The sequence below is a fragment of the Cuculus canorus genome, chromosome 2 (genome assembly GCF_017976375.1).
Source record: "Cuculus canorus isolate bCucCan1 chromosome 2, bCucCan1.pri, whole genome shotgun sequence".
Classification (NCBI taxonomy): domain Eukaryota; kingdom Metazoa; phylum Chordata; class Aves; order Cuculiformes; family Cuculidae; genus Cuculus; species Cuculus canorus.
Window position 1 is genome coordinate 101,123,080 of NC_071402.1, and position 17,939 is coordinate 101,141,018.

A 17,939-nucleotide genomic window follows, 5' to 3' on the forward strand; every position below is an offset into this window, starting at 1 on the left:
TGAGAGAGCTTGCAGAAGTGCTTACCAAACTAGTTTCCATCATTTTTCAGCAGTCCTGGCTGACCAGAGAGGTTGCAGTTGACCGGAAGCTTTCAAATGTGATCCCCATCTACAAGAAGGGCCGGAAGGGATCACAACAACCCAGTGCAATGCTACAACCTTGGAGGGGAGTGGTTGGAGAGCTTCCTGTAAGAGGAGGACCTGGGGGCGTTGAGTGGTAGTTGGCTGAATATGAGCCCAGGTGGCTGAGAAGGCCAATGGCATCCTGGCCTGCATTAGGAATAGTGTGGCCAGCAGGACTAGGAAAGTGATCCTCCTGTACTTGATGCTGGTGAGGCCGCACCTTGAATACCGTGTTCAGTTTTGGGCTGCTCACTACAAGAAAGACGTTGAGATGCTGGAGCATGTCCAGAGAAGGGCAATGAAACTGGTGAGGGTTTTAGAGCACAAGCCTTATGAGGAGTCGCCGAGGGAGCTGGCACTGTTTAGCCTGGAGAACAGAAACTGAGGAGAGACCTTAATGCTCTCTACAGCTACCTGAAAGGAGGTTGTGGCAAGGTGAGGGTTGGTCTCTTCTCCCTGGTAGCCAGTGACAGGGCAAGGGGAAATGGCCTCAAGATGAGCCGAGGGAGATTTAGGCTGGATATTATGGGGAATTTCTTTACTGAAGGGATTGTCAAGCATTGGAACAGGCTGCCCAGGGAGGTGATTGAGTCACCATCCCTGGAGGTGTTTAAAAGAGAGTAGATGTCATACTTGGGTCTGGTGGTGGACTTAGCAAGGCAGGATTGATGGTTGGACTCGATCTTAAGGTCTTTTCCAAACGAAACCATTCTGAGATTCTATGATAAGCTCATGGAACACAGGTTAGCTATCACTTTTTCACAAAAAGGACTTCAAAACCAGCAATGTATGAGAAGCTGCTAAAATGCAAGGTATGATAGTGGAATGATGGCTCCTTTCTCTTCCCTGCCATTGTTAGATTGTTGTCTCCAAAGCTGTGAGGTGATTTACCCTTTAGCTGCTACAAGAAATTAAAAAAGGGACTTTGTAATACACCTTGGATCCAGACCATGGGGTAGGTTAAGCCACTCTAGAGTTTGTTGGTGTATTTTTTTTAAGTATTCCCTTTTCTTTGTTTTAAAAGGTTTAGTGGATTAAAATACAAGTTAAGCTATGTCTTATATAGCTATGTCCTAGGCATGTCCAGGAGTTTCTGCTTCCAACTGAAAGAAGCTTGCAACTTTTACAAGTATTTGCCCTTTCATAGAATCACCAGGTTGGAAAGGACCCACTGGATCATTGAGTCCAACTGTTCCTAACACTCCTTTAAACCATGTCCCTAAGCACTTCATCAACCCGTTCCTTGAACACCTCCAGGGAAGGTGACTCGACCACCTCTCTGGACAGCCTGTTCCAGTGCCCAATGACTCTTTCTGTGAATAATTTTTTTCTGATATCCAGCCTGAACTCCCCTGGCGGAGCTTCAGGCCATTCCCCCTTGTCCTGTCCTCAGTCACTTGGGAGAAGAGGCCAGTTCCCTCCTCTCCACAACCTCCTTTCAGGTAGTTGTAGAGAGTAATACGGTCACCCCTCAGCCTCCTCTTCTCCAGGCTGAACAACCCCAGCTCTCTCAGCCGCTCCTCGTAAGACTTGTTCTCCAGTCCCCTCACCAGCTTCGTTGTTCTTCTCTGGACACGCTCCAAAGCCTTAACATCCTTTTTGTGGTGTGGGGCCCAGAACTGAACACAGTACAGAGGGAGAATAACCTCCTTGGACCTGCTGGTCACGCCATTTCTGATACAAGCCAAGATGCCATTGGCCTTCTTGGCCACCTGGGCACACTGCTGGCTCATGTTCAGTCGGCTATCAACCAATACTCCCAGGTCCTTCTCTTCTGTGCAGCTCTCCAGCCACTCTTCCCCCATTCTGTAGCACTGCATAGGGTTGTTGTGCCCCAAGTGCAGGACCCGGCATTTGGCCTTGTTGAACCTCATGCCATTGGCCTCAGCCCAGCGGTCCAGCCTGTTAAGATCCCTTTGCCAGAGCTTAAGATCCCTTTGCAGAGCAAAGATGCACTGAACACCTTATTTTAATTCTTGAGTGTTTCCTTAAGGTGTAATTAGACCTTTTAAACTATTGTTTTTTCCTTTTAACCAAATACAAGCATATCAATAAGGCAGTGTCTCAAGTGAGCAGTTATGTGCATTTTACCTGTCACACTGGGACACTAATTTTGCTAGCTACTGTTGTTCAGTTCTGCTGAGTTTAAATTTATCCTAAATAAAAGCAGAAAAAAACCCAAAATGCTAAGTGTCAGAGGGGAATGGTTATACCTAAGATAAATATGAAATTCTTGCATCTGAAAACAAGAAGAGATTAGAAGCAAGGTTCCATAGGCATTTACCCTATGCACCCGTCCAGGTCAGAGGCAGATAGTTTCTGAAGCAGAATGCTGTGAGAAACTATGTCAAAGGCTTTACTAAGTCCAAGAAGACTACATCCACAGCCTTTCCCCCATCCAGTAGTCGAGTCATTTTGTCATAGAAGGCAATCAGGTTAGTTTGGCAAGATCTACCTTTTGTAAACCCATGTTGACTGGGCCTCATCACCCGGTTCTCTTGCATGTGCTTCATGATAGCACTCAAGATTACCTGTTCCATGACTTTGCCTGGCACTGAGGTGAGACTGACAGGCCTGTAGTTTCCCGGATCCTCTCTGCAACCCTTCTTGTAGATGGGAGGTGATCAAATGGGTCAGTAGAGCAAGCTGGGTGCTCAGACAAAAGAGAAGGATATAGGTGAAATATTCAGCAAGCTTGTTTTTGATTGAAATATAAACAAAGCTGCTTTGATAGTAAGTGCTTTTCAGATATACTTGTTTCTGGCCTGGGAAGAGTTGTACAGTTTGCATTCTTTCTGCAGATTACATGCACGGCTGCCAGTGGCTTTTGACTCTTAGTTGGATATTTTACACCTGTGAAAATTGGATGTGAAAAGAAATGCTGCTTCTGTGAGTGTGATAGCAGTCTTACCCTCATGCACCTTTGGTGCTCTAAAGGTAATAGCAGCAGTCCAAAGCCTGAAATAGGTCTTAGTCGATTTCTTCAAGGAGTTGCTGTCATTGGTGGAAGAAGGAGTGGACTTTGCTATGTAAATGCTTTAGATTAACTCTTCTGCACATAGCTGAGATTGCATTAGAGTAGAAGTAGTTTTCAAGTTATTTCAGGGGTGCCACTCCCTTCCCTGCCCCCAGGATCTTGCTAACAGGAGTCCAATGACAGTGCTATATAGTCTGGTAGCAGGGAAACAGACAAAGAGGCACCAAGACAAGCAAGCATATTGTGATCAATTCCCATGCCTTCAGGGAATGCATTAACCTCTCCCATACAGTAGCAAGTCATCTCAGCCTGCAGTATAATCGGGAAGCATCTGCAGGTTTATGTGCACAGATGAGATGTCTGTTGCACATAGGTTATTTTGTCTTATAAATGCTGCTCTCGGTAGATTCATCTGCTTTTAGCCTGGTAAAAGTTATGTTTCTGGGGAGACTGTAATAGTCTTCAGAGGCACGATGTTGGTTTGACCAACCCACCTTCAGGCAATCGGCTTTTTCTATAATTAAGATAAAGTAATAATACATTGTTATATATTGAAATCATTGCTCAAGCCAATCATTCTTTATTAATACTTGGGTAAACAGTCAATCTTTGTAATGCTTGCATAAACAAACACCACTGATTTCAGAAGGAAAATGGCTTAAATCATGGGTTTATGCAGACAGTTTCCCTTTACTGTGCTTGCACCAGAATAAGAATACTAATATATCTGATCTGTTGGATAGATACAGATTTAGATTTCTCTAGCTTTTCCATACCCCATGCCTTACTGCAGTATTTCCATAAAGTTCACTTTTATGGCTGGTGTGGATACAGTTAAAGTAATGGATATAGTTAAAAGACAGTGTCACACTTTTCTAATGTTTCTTTCATCCAATTAAATGTTTGCTCTGTACAGTATGTGTGCTATGTAAGGAATTCAAATGTTTTTCAGTCAGGACAGTAATTTGCAGATTTTATTATCTCAGGCATTTCTTTTAAGTACCTTGCACCCTTCTCGTTCAGATAATAGCAGAGACAGATTCTGCCATGAATTGAAGGGAAAAGATTTATTTAGACTTGTTTCAGTGACATTCACAGAAAGAGTGACAACCTTCCTTATTTTTACGTTAGAAATATTTCCTTATGGGAAAAGATGCTTTAATATACTATTAAATTTTTACAGGATTGGAATTGTTCCCCATAACTTTCTTGTGTATTTTCCCTCCATCCCTCTTTTGAAGATTATTTACACAACAGACAGGAATTAGAGATCATTTCATTTGTGATAGTCTTATTGGATTCCCATCCAGCAAGTGTTGAGGTCATTGGAACTATTCAAATATGTGAAACTATTTAGATGTGCAGGCATTTGCAGTATCTTAGTGTCTGGCTTTTCCTGTGGTACAAAATAGTGCTGGTGAACCGGGGCTTTGTGAATAGGTGTTGAATTACTTTAGACTATTCCATAATAATTAAATCTAATCCTCATTAGAGCTTCACTAGTTATTAAAATACATGTATAAAGAAGGGGATTAAACTTTTCCTATATAAAACTCTTCCGTTATAGCATCCATATTATTCCTCATCCAAATGTATCCATTTTAACTGTACCCCATAGCATTTATATCCTGTATAATTAAGTTGAATGTAGAATTTAGAAACCAGTTACTCCAATGCTCTTTGCAAGCGATTAGAAAAGAAAAGTTTTCAGTTGCTTTACTCTTTTGTCTGTGTGGTATGAACAAAGTCATACACAAAATCTGTAGCTGTACTAGTAGCTAAACCCCATGCTGCTCTTGTACTGCTCAACTGCCTTTCAACTCCAGTCCTGTTCTCTTCTCCTTTTGTGAGCAGATAAGTGAGAGAAGACTGGTGCTCTCATCTTCATTGCCTCCCGTCAGGTTTTTATACACAGTCATAATGTACCCCGAGCCGCCTTTTCTCAAAGCTGAATGGTACCAGCTTGCACAGCCCCTGATACTATGAAAGATGCTGCAGGTCCCCGTGATACTCCAGGCAACTTTGTGGCCTTGTGCTGGACTTGCTCAAACAAGTCCATGTCTCTCTTGTACTGGGGAGACCAGATACAGGCACATTGCTCTAGATGTGGCCTTACTGAGTGCTAAGAAGAGAGGAAGGATGCATCAGAAGGACTCTTTCTCATGCAGCCCAGGATACTTTTGACTGCCTTTGCCATAAGTTTGCGTTGCTGGCTTATGATCAGCTTGCTTTCTACCAGGACCCTCAGGTCCTCCTCTGTACAGCCATCTTCCTGCCAGTGGGCCCTCAGTATGTACCGGTGCCTGGGATTATTCCTTCCCGGGTGCAGGAGTCTCTATTTCCCCTTGTTGAATTTCTTGAGATTCCTCTATTTCCTCTTGTTGAATTTCTTGAGATTCCTCTTGGCCCGCTTCTGAGTGGCATCACAACCATCTGGTTTATCAGTCACTCCTCACAGTATTCTGTTGCCTGCAAACTTGCTAATAAAACTTTATCCCATCATCCAGGTTGTTAATGAAGGTGTTGAGCAGTATTGGCCCCAGTATTGGCCCCAGGGATGTAATGCTCATCCCTTGCTGTTTAGTGGATTTGGTGCAGCTGATCACAAGCCTCTGGGCGTGACCATTCAGCCAGTTTTCAATCCACCCCACTGTCTACTTTTCTAACTCATGCTTTGTAAACTTGTTTATGAGGATGTTGTAGAAGATCATGATAAAAGCCTTACTAAAATCAAAATAAGCAACATCTCCTGTTCTTCCCTTAGCCACTAAACAAGTCGGGTCACTGAAGGAGACTATCAGGGTGGACAAGTATGATTTCCCCTTTGGAAATGCATATTGACAACTCTGAATTGTCGTCTTTTCCTTTATGGGTTTAGAAGTGATTTCCAGGGATTGTTGCTCAATCACCTTCCCAGAGACTGAGATTGGGCTAGCCAAGCTTGCAGTTCACGGATCATTCTTCATGTTCTTCTTGAAGAGAGGAGTGATGCTTGCTCCCTTTAGGTCTTCAGGAATCTATCCCAATCATTGTGATCTTTTAAAAGTTATCAAGAGTGGCCTTGTGGTAGTATCAGCCAGCTCTCTCAGCTATTATGGGTGCAAGCTGTCAGGCCCTCTTGGGCTTAAATATGACCAGTTTAAGTGCTCCTTGGTTCTCTTGCTTGGTTCTCTTCCACTGGTAAGTCTTCCATGATCCAGATTTTTTTCCTGTGGTCTCAGAGGCTTGAGATTCCCAGAGTCTTTACTGGTGAAGACTGAGGTGAAGAATGTTTTGAGTACCTCAGTGTTTTCTGTGTCATTCTGCAGCAGGTCCTGCGCGTCATTCAGCAGTAGGCTGACTGGGCATGCTAAATTAATAGTTCCATTTTCTTTGATATTTAAGTGCACGCTGGCGGTGTGTAGTCACAGAGGACACTTGACTAGACATATCTGATTAATACTGTGGAATGCAACTTGAAACAGGCAGTCTATTCCCCTCTTTAGGACTGGAGAATGTACCCTGGAGAACTCATCAAACAATTTGAGTGGTGCAATTGTGTAATCTTTATTCCCTCTGCGATTTGTCCTGCTGGTTGTTTTCAGCAATCTGTGTAATGAAGTAAAATAAAATGTTACTGCTCAAGCAAATAAAAACTCTGCCCTATGTGAGTTGTTTTTTAACTTGCCTTTGACTTTGTTTCCTTTGCTGCAGAATCTCAAAGTTACACTGAAGCCATTAACCATGCTATGGTCGTGTCTGACAGCACTGTGGGCACTAACCCTTTGCTGAGGGCCAACATGCAGACGGATCCCTCCTTTCGGCGCTGTTTTGCATCTTCACATACTGTTTCAAGTAACAGTCCTATCCCAGGTGGAGAAAGGTAGGAAAAGATTCTCCTATCTTTTTGTTTAGTTCTCATAATTATAGTTTCCAGCCAACACATTATGCTTGAATCTTCATTACAGAGCATTTGTCAAAGGACTTCAAGTTTGGTTGTTGCAGTCAGTGATGATTTCCACCAGCTGGAATTTATCTCATATACAGATGTTATTTATATGTCAGGGACACAATTAGCTTTGATTGAAGTTAAATAGGAATTCAAAAATAAATAGGAATTTATAGCTCAGCTATTTTATTATGTGCTAGCACAAGCTTATATATTTTCCTGTGTGCTTAACCAGCTTCACTAGTGCTTTACCGAAAAATGTTTCATGAAGTTTCACATTGGAATAAGTTGTATATGAGAGAGATGGAGCACTCTTATCACTGCAGTACATGCATTTCTAGTCAATAAAAAAGAGGATTTGTTTTCTGTAGTGAATAGCTAACTCCCTTTCATCTGCTCAGCAGGCTAAGAGATTTTGTTATTTCATATTTGTATTGTGGTAAACATGTAGAGCTCTGGACCAGAGCTTGAAGAGTATGAATTTAGAAAATAGTCCTTGTCCCAAGGAATGTACAGCGTAAGATGAGAAATATCAGGAAACACAGCAAGCAAACAAGTGGTCTCAGTCCTTAGATGTGCCCTATACTTACTTAATAGATGAGGTATTGCACCTTATGACTGATTAGATTTCCTTCTCTTTCATTCTCAAGAGCATTCATTTGTGGCTAATGATCCTCTTCTTGTTGTATAATTGGCTCCTTTTTCACAGGAAGTATTTGGAATGCTGTTGGTTGGTGCGTTAGACTGTTAGCAAGGTCTTGAAGTATGTTGATACCTATTTATCTTTTATGTATCTTCCCATGTAATTCATCTAATTTTCTGTCAGTACTTGGACCATGAAAGAAAGTTTCCATTTTGTGATTATGAATGTGAATCATAAGACTGAGCAAATTATGCTCACATTTTCTGAGGAGGAGGCAACATAACATTTCATTACAAGTGGATATAAATTAAAAGATTATCAGGCAATGCAGTTGTTATTCCTACTTCAGACTTTATCTAGAAAATTTTGTTCCCTCCTTTCTAAATATTTTTCTGTAATTTTTCATTTCATCTAGAAGATTGATACTGTTGGGGGAGGGTGTGTGGAGTGGTGGTTTCTTGCAATGATGTCTTCTTCCATTTGCTTCTGTTCCATTTCTTTATGGTCCTTCTACTTTGATCTGTTCAGATCTACTGGTATCCATTTCTGTAGTTCCCTTTTAATTAAAAATCCTTCCTTTTTTATGTCTCTTATGTCAGCTTTTTTGTTTGCAGTCTTGCATTTGTTCTCTCTTCACTATTGCTGGTAATGATTTCCAGCTACAGTCTAAGGGCATTTCACTTTTAAAAGCAAGAAGACAATTTAAGCTTTTACTGGATAGCTTTACCAGAAGCTTAGTTTGTCTTGTTCAGAAAGATATTTGTTATTCTTCGGTTGAGCAGATGGAACCGCTACCCAGTAGAAAAATGTAATGTTTACTGTTGAAGTATTTGATTCTATTAATCCAAATGATTCTGTCATCAAATAAATTAACCACTGAACCTGCCTGCCTTTATTTTTAATATAAATTGTATTAAAACAGACCTGATCTGAGGTTGAGACTCATGGACTGTGGTAATTTATTGTGTGATGGTGCAAAACTACCCTCTTAGCTAATTCAGAGCTGCTGTGGCAGTGCTTTCTTCTATTAAATTCTGCCTTTTATGGTAGTCTTGGCTTAAGAAATTCTTGCCTCCTATTCCTCTTTTCCAGGTAGTACTGCAGCCCACCATGTAGAGATACTCAGTACCACTGTATGTGAATCAGTGGTGTGAACAGCCTCACTGAATTGATTCAGATTAAAAGTAACCCTCTCAAATAGGAGGCAGGATGAGTATTCTTAACTGTGATTGATTTGATGGTCTGGTTCCTAGTTTAAGCTCAGAAACTATCCTATCAGCATGGCTAGGTGGAGGGTGAGATGAGGCAGAAACTAATGACCCACACTGAAGAGATCAGGGTGTGGCTGGAATCCCTTGATTCAGCTTGCATCACCGGGTCCCACATCTTGTCAAAGACCACCCTCAGCTATTGTCCTGAGTGAGGTGATTCATTACATTCAGTGATTACTGCAGTATGGGTTGTACAGAGATGTTTTAAGGGAATGATTTGTTTTACTTGTGTTCAATTCTTGACTCTTTTTTTTTTTTTTTTTTGACAGCTCTTCTGCAACAGAACGTCCCTGGCTTGAAAGCAGTCCTAAAGCTTCTCCATTGCTGCAGCTGTCAGTGGGGAGCAGCAGGCCACCAGGAGGTTACCTGGTGCCCTCTGAGTTTTCAAATGTCATGAAAGATGTCTCTCTCTTTTCTCATTTCCAAACTCAAGGGCTGGAAGTTGTCACCCTGAGCACTCTGGAGAATTCACCAGCAGAGCCACAGCAAGAACTTGCTGTCAGCAGCAATACTCAGCCTTACCTGATTTACAGCAGGGGCAACAGGGGCAGTAGCTCCCCTCAAGAGGAACAAGCTAGTCTCATAGCCAATACTAGCATGTCTCCTAAAACCATGAGCTCATCAGTAGCAAGTGCTGAGAACAATGGCTTTTTGACGCAAAACTCTCTTACAGTGGCCTCTGGACATAATAGCCCCAACAGTGTGGTTCAGCAGAACCATGGAGGGAACCTACATGCTCAACCACCTCTTCCAGAGAAAAAGAGGTCTTCTGAAGGAGACCGTTCCTTTGCCTCTGTGTCACCTTCTTCAAGTGGCTTCTCTAGCCCCCACAGTGGAAGCACAATCAGCATCCCCTTCCCAAATGTCCTCCCAGACTTCTCAAAAATGTTAAGCTCTTCCCCAGTGCCGGGTAGGTTCTGCATCAGAGAAATGCAAAATACATTAGATTTTATGTGAATGTATAGAAAAGTATTTAGAAGATTTTAAAAGTAGGGATGAGGGCAGGGAAGGCAATGGAATGAAAATGACAGAGGACTGAGTGTTTGCGGTAAGTGGCTCCAGTTCACTGGCTTTGGATGCATTATTCAGAGAACAAGGCTGCAGAATTCTTCTGCACTTCTCTAGGTGTGAGCCAAGTGCAGCACCTTTTGAACTACCAAACCAGAAGCGAGTGGTGAGAAGTCCAGCTTCTTTTAATAAGGGCTGACTTCTCTCTGTACCTCCGTAGACTCGTGTCAAGAATAGTATATTCACTAGCCCACACTGAGAAGCTTTGTAAGTGTACAGCTTTATAAATCTAAGAGTTTTTTAATGTTTTATGGGTTTTGCAAAATGAAACTTCAAGAATGCTTTCAACATCTTAGTGTACAGTTTTATGTTTGCTGATTCTAAAGCAATTCTGAGTTTCTCTAGATTGTCCATCTAATAGTAAATTTTTTTAATAATTAAAGTGATTGGAAGTTGGAAAGAAAAGTGAAAAAATGCTTTTGTATTTAAGAAACTGCTTTATTTTTTCTCTTACTTCACAGAAATCACAACTGATAAACATGTGACTGTAAAATTTGTCCAAGACACCTCCAAGTTCTGGTATAAGTCGGATATTTCAAGAGAACAAGGTATATCAAGTGATAGATATCCTGGCATATTCATTCAGAGAAAAGCTAATTGGTGAATTCTTAGTTTGTTTGGTGCGCACCTGATGTCTACAAGAAATACAGGAAGATAAAACCTATAAGGGCCACGACCTCACTTAATTTCTTTTGCCCAAAGGCTGAGTTTGAGAGTGGAGGGCAGTCAAGTAATCCTTCATTTGCAAATGTATTATATTATTATCTGTACTGCAAATGTATTATACTTTACTGCAAAGCTGCAGGCTATGGAATGGCAGATATACATGATGCAATACTGAAGAACTTCCTGCTTTCAGGAACCACCTGAGTACAAGTGTACTGCTCTGGCTTGATCTCAGTCGTGAGTGTTTCCTTGTGGAGCTAATAGGTTGAGAAATGCTAAATATCAGAGAATAGTTCATTACCTAGAAGTCATCATAAAAGCATCCTCATCTACCAGTCATTCTGTAGCCTGAAGTTTATTGTCAGCTACAAATGGCATGCCTTATTTCTTAAACACTCCCATGTAACAACTTCTTAATGTTGTACAGTAAATAATACATCTACATTTAGTTGTATATTGAATGAGATGGAGAAAGCTTCTACAATCTTGTGTCTTTATCCTTGCAACACTGCGTAAAAACAGCATGCTGGGTGCTTTTGCAAATGTAATTGGTCTGACGGTCCTTGTGTCTGTATTTTAATATTCAGCTATACTGCGGCATTTTTAATGAGCTATGGCAGGATTTTAAACTAAGATTCTTAAAATGTGATTGTCAACAGGGAAAAATGATTAATTACTTCTGCATTGAGAAGAAAGGTCACGCTAAACCAAAATAGCCTTAAGCTATTGGCAATTAATTGCTATATCTGTCTTGTTCTTAGTTTCTTGAATGGTGAGGATACCTCTTATAGCGTAGTGGCAAATATGAGCCCAGGGGAGTAAAGTTCATAGGAAACAGATAAATAATTTATCTTTGGATGATGGCCTTACTGGCCTTGTTACTCCAGTCCTCTTCCCAGTGTCTGATCCCGGACCGTAATGACAACTGAGTTTTTAAATGTGCAAAAAAAATCTCCTGACTTGATGCAAGTCCAGAGAGAGGATTAGATCATAAAGCAAGTTTAAACCTACCTGCCTGAACAAATGAAAATAAAGTCTTCACAACCTTTTAGTATGCCTACCAAGTAAAATTATTTTTAAAAACTGTTTTAAAATACTGCTGCTGAGGAGGGAGAGCACGTAGTTTTTTTTCCTTTGCTTAATGGACTGCTCCTGTGAAAAATGATTACTGTGCCCGTGGGGATTTAGAAGTATGATGTAAGTACTGCTGAATTGAAGGGTTTTATTTATGCTCCTCCTTTCAACGTGTGACATGTTATTATGAAAAAGATTTCTTAGCCATCTGACAGATTAATAGAACAGAATATGTATGCATTTGCTTTACTCATCTAAACAGGACAGGCAGTTATGTCTGTGTTTTCCTGATTTCCTGTTACTACTCTTTTTTTTTTAATTGAAAAAAAATGCATGTTTGTATGCGTATGGTGCAATCATGGCCTAGGTCTTGCAAAATATGGCTCTATGTCCCACATGCAAAATTTCAGTATTCTATGTATACAGACAGTTAAGGACTCCAGGGTCAATTCTGGACTTTTTCCAGGATTTCTTTGAAGGCTTGCTGGTTGTTAGAAATTCTGGAAACAAACACAAGTGTTTCCATAAAGTTTAAGGAAAAAAAAAAAAGCAAAGTACTAAGTTTTTACTAGAATAAAATTAAGTTCAATCATTAGATGTCTTTTTTGAAAGTGGGTTTGGATTTTTGCCTGCTAGATTTCAAAGTCTGCAGCAGACTCATGCGCAACGAGAACAGTTTCCTTGCAAGTGATTCCTTCTGGGGCGGATTTCATATCACACTTTCAGCAGAGATCACAGAATGTAGATGTAATATATTTCAGTGCTTGGACAGTCAAAGAGCATATATTCACTTGCATCCCTTGCTTTAAAATTAGTGAGGAAGTGAGACTGCTTTGCAGGGACTGAAGCTTGGTTGTGGAGGAAAATGTATCTGCTCTGCCTGTTGAAGCTGCATAGGAAAAGAAAAACAGTGCTACCTAGTCAGCCTGGGAATTATAGAATGCTATGCTCTCTGGCATGCTTCTAACAAGTTGTCAAAATGTATGCAGGAGTCAGCTTGGTCTTACACCAGTTGTAGGAATACTGGTGGGACCTGCTCATCCTTCTCAGTTTAAGTATCAGTAGGGATCTGTAGTTCAGGCTTTTCTTGAAATAACAATCTGAGACTTGCACAAGATGTTTCCACTCAGATCTGCCAAATACGCTTGATTTCATTCTGTTCTTATTTTCTTTAGTCTCCTACTAGTTATAGATTTGGATTTCTGTAGTTTTTGGGCATGTGCGTTGTTTTGGAACTGTTTTTCTCTCTCTTTCCCGGAATCCTCTGCAGCCATTGCTGTTCTTAAGGACCAGGAACCTGGGTCATTCATTGTTCGAGACAGTCATTCTTTCAGGGGAGCCTATGGGCTAGCCATGAAAGTTGCTACACCACCTCCTTCTGTGCTGCAATTGAACAAGAAAGGTACTGTATGCCTTCTGTCTACTATTTAACAAGCCAAACATAGTAGGAAGTCCTTATTACTGGTTAATAATATGAAAGAATCTCCCCTCTTCTAGTAAGTGCAACTTGAATTACAGGGTTCTTTTGGTACCTCGTTAAATGAGAATGTATGGATGTCTTACTATACTTTAAGGTTTCAACGTAGCTTGTAAATGTATGTTCATTGTGGTGGTGCATGTGTTGTATGTTACCTAATAGAAAATGAGTAATGGGTCCTCCCTAGAAATCAGAAGTCTGCATTCAAACCACATAGAACTGTGTAAAGCTTTAAGTTGGCTGGAAGGTTGAATATTGTTGACCCCAAGGCCTTGTCTTGAGGCAGTTATGCGATAGACATAAATTTGAGGATATTCCCTAAGGAAAGATGATAGTTGTTTGAAAGAAGTGATGGAATACACTGGCTTTCTCAACTCCAGTGCCTCCATGTAGGACTTGTGCCTGATAGTTGTGAAAGGTAAAATGATAAGAACTTGAAGAAAGCATTAATCAGTGTATAGGAACTTGGCAGTTGGTGTCTGAGGTGTTCTTAACTCCATTCATGCTACTGCAGAAGTGGTTTTCCTTGCCGCTCTTTTCCTTTTAAAAAGCTTATTGTCTTTCAGTAGTGGATGTTGCCTGGTGCGGCAGGCAGCTGAGATCACAGGAGAGCAGTGATTCACAGTGTTGTGGTTATGGAAGTGTAGTTCTGTTGGGTGTTGATTGGCTGTTGGTTGGGGTTTCTTTCTTAAGATCTCATGCTTGTTTTGAGGCGAGATTAGCAGTCCACCTCTACAGTAACAATCTGGTGTCATGAGACAATTGCTAATAAAAGTTTGCCTTGCAGTCTTTCTCTATATTGCCAAGAAACATCAGCAGAACCACTGCAGTGTCTTATTTAATGAAGACAACAGGGATGCAGTGGGATGATGATAGCACAATAAGGAGGCACATGGGGATTGGCTGTAGGTGTTTTAAGTAATCTTTTTTTATCTCAGACCAACAAAGTCCAGGAAGGTACTAAAGTTCAAACTCTTCAAGCCTTTAAGAGCCAGTTCATGTTAGTTGCAAGTGGTAGTAAGATAAAATTTTAGTTGAAACTTTAGCGTTTCTCCACTTCTTGCTCTGTGATATTTAGCTTTTTTGGTTCCCACTGTAATGTCCCAGAAGGCACATACTTGCTTGCATAGAAGTTCCTGCTGTCCAGAGTAATGTGTTCATCTGTATTAGCCTGAAATTCAGCCCTTGATGTCATGTGTTTCCTGGACTGTGGCTGATGATCCACAGTCAAGGGGAGCATTTGTGGTTTTGTCTCTTGTAAAAAGGTTTGGATGGTTGGGTAGATTTGTCCTGTTGCTATGAAATAACTCTTCAATTACATGGAGAGAGACTAAGTTTGTAGTCAGGTGTGAAATACTATGAATCAGTCTTTCAAGAGATATTGAAGTTGTCTTAATCATAAGTCTGCGTATGTTTATATATGTTTAAAGAATGCTAAATCTCAAGGGACGTTTTAGGTACTTCTTGGAATTTGAATCTCCTCATTACATCCAACTTAGCAATTTCAACTGTCTTTAAAAGTCTAGTGAAACCTGAATGTTTCATGTAATTGTTTCCAGGAGCAAAAGCTTAGTGTAACTGCAAACATTTTAAAACTTAAAAACTCACTGAGAAATTTGTCACCATTACTTTTGTGCAGCTAAATCTACTATCGTCTGGGAAAGTTCGGCCAGCAGAACTGTCACTAGAAATATGAGTATTCTATCATATTTTTACTCCCTTGTCACATTGGATACAAGTATTCATAATAGGCGACTACCTCAGGATTTGTAACCATTTGTTTTCCAGATTTCTGTTTCTTGTCTGTACTTACGACCATGCGTGGACATTTTGAACACCAGTGCATATCTGGATGTCAGTCACTTATGATTTTAGACAGTCGGTGAAAAAGGTTTTATAGTGGGCTATATGTTTGATGTTTTGCAAAATGGCCTTTTTACTACAGTTTATAACCTTGCAGCAGAGCAGGTCTAATGTATTCTTTGCATGTGTATGTAAAACGTTTGGTAATTTAGAAGACTGCTTCATAAAGACCTACTGATTTGTGAGACTGTTGTCTGTTCATTGCTTCTCTTCATGAGCTTTCTTTTCCTTTTTCAACACAGTTGGAGATTTGTCGAATGAACTTGTAAGGCATTTTCTGATTGAATGCACTCACAAGGGGGTGCGCTTGAAAGGATGTCCAAATGAACCATATTTTGGTAAGTACTGTGCATCACAGGCACATAGAAAATGGAAACAGTTTGTATTTACCGGAGCTGTTTTATAGAATAGGATAGCTACAAATGAGGTAATCGAGTCCTGATGATTTCTGTAGGAATCCATTCTAAGGCTATAGGAGCCTTATGCATTTACTTTAAGTATATGTGAAGGGCACTGTAGCAAGATGCACATAACGAGGCTCCGAGCAGCCAAGCTTGTCTGCCACTGCCAAAACCACTGCCTAAACTCAGATGGATGACTGTTACAGGGTTTATTGATTCAGGACACTTGCCTTTGTCCTGTTTTGTATTTATACTGTGTATTAACTGGCTAAAATGGCACCAGAGTGGGACATGTAGAAAGTACATTTTGCTGTGTCAGCCTACCTAATGTAATATGATGAAAGCTCATTACTTGTTGTGGCAAGCAGTCAACCACCTGCCTAGCTGCTCACTCATTTGCCCTCTGCAGTGGTGCAGCAGGGCAAAACAGGATGAGAAAACTTGTGGGTCAAGACAAATACTGGGAGGTTGCTAACCCATTACGACCATGTGCAAAAGAGTCTCAACTTGGAGAAAAATAATTTATTTTTTTGCCAATTAAAATTTATATCTAGGTAGTGAGAAACAAACATTAAAGTAACACTTCTCCTTCCTCTTCTCCTAAGCTCAGCTTCACCATTTCCTCTCAGACTCCTCACCCCCATTGCAGGCAGTGCAGGAGGGAATGTGGAGTGTGTGATCATTACGGAACAGTTCCTCTCTGCTGCTCCACCCCTCTCCCACTTTTTCTGTGCTGAAGTGTGGGCTTTCCTTATGGGCTGCCATCCTTCAGGAAAAAATCTGTTCCAGCATGCACTTTCCATAGGCCACAGTCCTTTTGGGAAATGTCTGTCTACTCCAATGCAAGGTTCTCCATGGGCTACAAGGTCGTGCCTGTCAGCTTGGGTGCCTGGAGCACCTCCTTCTTGTCCTCTAACTATGATGTTCTCTGTACCATCTCACCTTTTTTGTTCCCTTCTTTTCTCTGGCCTTTTCAGCCCTTCTTGCGTACCGTTTCCCAGATGCATTCCACTCATGGCTTGGCCGCACCCTGCAGTAGGTGTGCTGGAGCCAGCTGTGTCCAGCATAGAGCAGACGCTGACCTCTTCCCACAGAGGAAGAGCTGCTTCCTGCAGCTGTCCCACCTGCTGCTACTAGCCTTGTCACATATGCCCAGTACACCTATGAAATGGTCATCAACCATAAAATGAAGAAGTGTAAAATGACAAATCCTATTTGAAGGAAAGCTGGGTTCAACTTTTTCAGTGTTTGACCTGAGACTTACTTGGAATTAGAATTTTTAGTCCAGTCCTACCTCGATCTTGTCTATGGTACAGATGTAGCACTACTAATCATTTAATTTGAGCATCTGCTAATCTTCCAGTCTGTGTGACTTCAAAACTGCTTCACAAACTAGATGGGCTGGCACTATCACACACAGGAATATTATTATCAGTTGGTCTTTGCATTTCTGTAAGACCCTTGCAGAACAGGGCATCTTTCCATTTCAAAGAAACTTTTGATGGGTTGTAAAAATAAGGTTGGTTTTGGTTGAACTGTGATTTTTCTCATGCACATGATTATCTTCAGTGTTTGTTAGTAAAGAGAATTGAAGGATGATTTGTACAAACCTATTGATGAATATTATGCCTTACTCTCCCTTATAGGCTCACATGCTAATGTCAAGGATGACTAATGTTTAATTGGTTTAATCCAAGTCCAAATGACAAAAGTGACTTTTAATAGAAAAGAATAATTTGAGAATGCTGCATACGTCACTGCTGCATTGAGTGAAGGAGATTTTATCTAGACCATCTTTGATAATTCTATAAGCATGAATTAGAGGTGCATGTAGACAACGCACTAGAGAGTGGAGAGAGATAGCTAAGAGGCAGAACTCCCTGTTCTTTCTTTGCATCCTCCCATAGCACTGCCCCCTTGTACTGTTACCATCTTAATCAGAGTTTACTGCATTTAATATAGTAGAAGTTAAGAGCATTGAAATAAATTTACTTCCATGTATTACTGGTTTTATCATTTATATGCTTTCTCCATTTGAAGCTAAGCCACTTATATTACAAGTTAAGAAATGTGTTTAAGCAGGGAAAGAGGGAGCATATGATTGTGATTAATGAGTTTATGTACCTCCAACTGGGACAGTGCTGGGAAACATGAATACACTCAAGTTGATTGAAAAAGGTCTTGACTTGGGTGCCAAGAGAATATTTTTAAAGGGGTTAGGGAGAAGGCCTCCTTGGTCTATAAAATACTTGAGAACCAACATAACTATTAAGCATTTTTGTTGTCCATCAAGTTAACTGTGTGTCTTGTTACTCTTTTGACCACAGGAAGTTTGACAGCTCTGGTATATCAGCATTCCATCACTCCATTGGCACTGCCCTGTAAGCTCCTCATCCCAGACAGAGGTATGCTTGTTAAAGTACAGAAGAGATACACCCAGCCAAGCTC

At 40.8% G+C, this 17,939-nt stretch overlaps 1 protein-coding gene across 11 annotated transcripts in view; it reads left to right on the plus strand.

Moving 5' to 3' along the window:
• Positions 1-17,939, plus strand: part of TNS3 (tensin 3) — a 221,051-nt gene that overhangs the window by 191,233 nt on the left and 11,879 nt on the right. For all 11 annotated transcript variants that reach the window (XM_054060590.1, XM_054060591.1, XM_054060592.1 and 8 more), the window contains 6 exons: positions 6,794-6,962; positions 9,212-9,852; positions 10,472-10,558; positions 13,021-13,152; positions 15,333-15,428; positions 17,819-17,896. In XM_054060590.1, the coding sequence (XP_053916565.1) occupies positions 6,794-6,962; positions 9,212-9,852; positions 10,472-10,558; positions 13,021-13,152; positions 15,333-15,428; positions 17,819-17,896 (1,203 nt within the window). The remainder of the gene's footprint in view (positions 1-6,793; positions 6,963-9,211; positions 9,853-10,471; positions 10,559-13,020; positions 13,153-15,332; positions 15,429-17,818; positions 17,897-17,939) is intronic.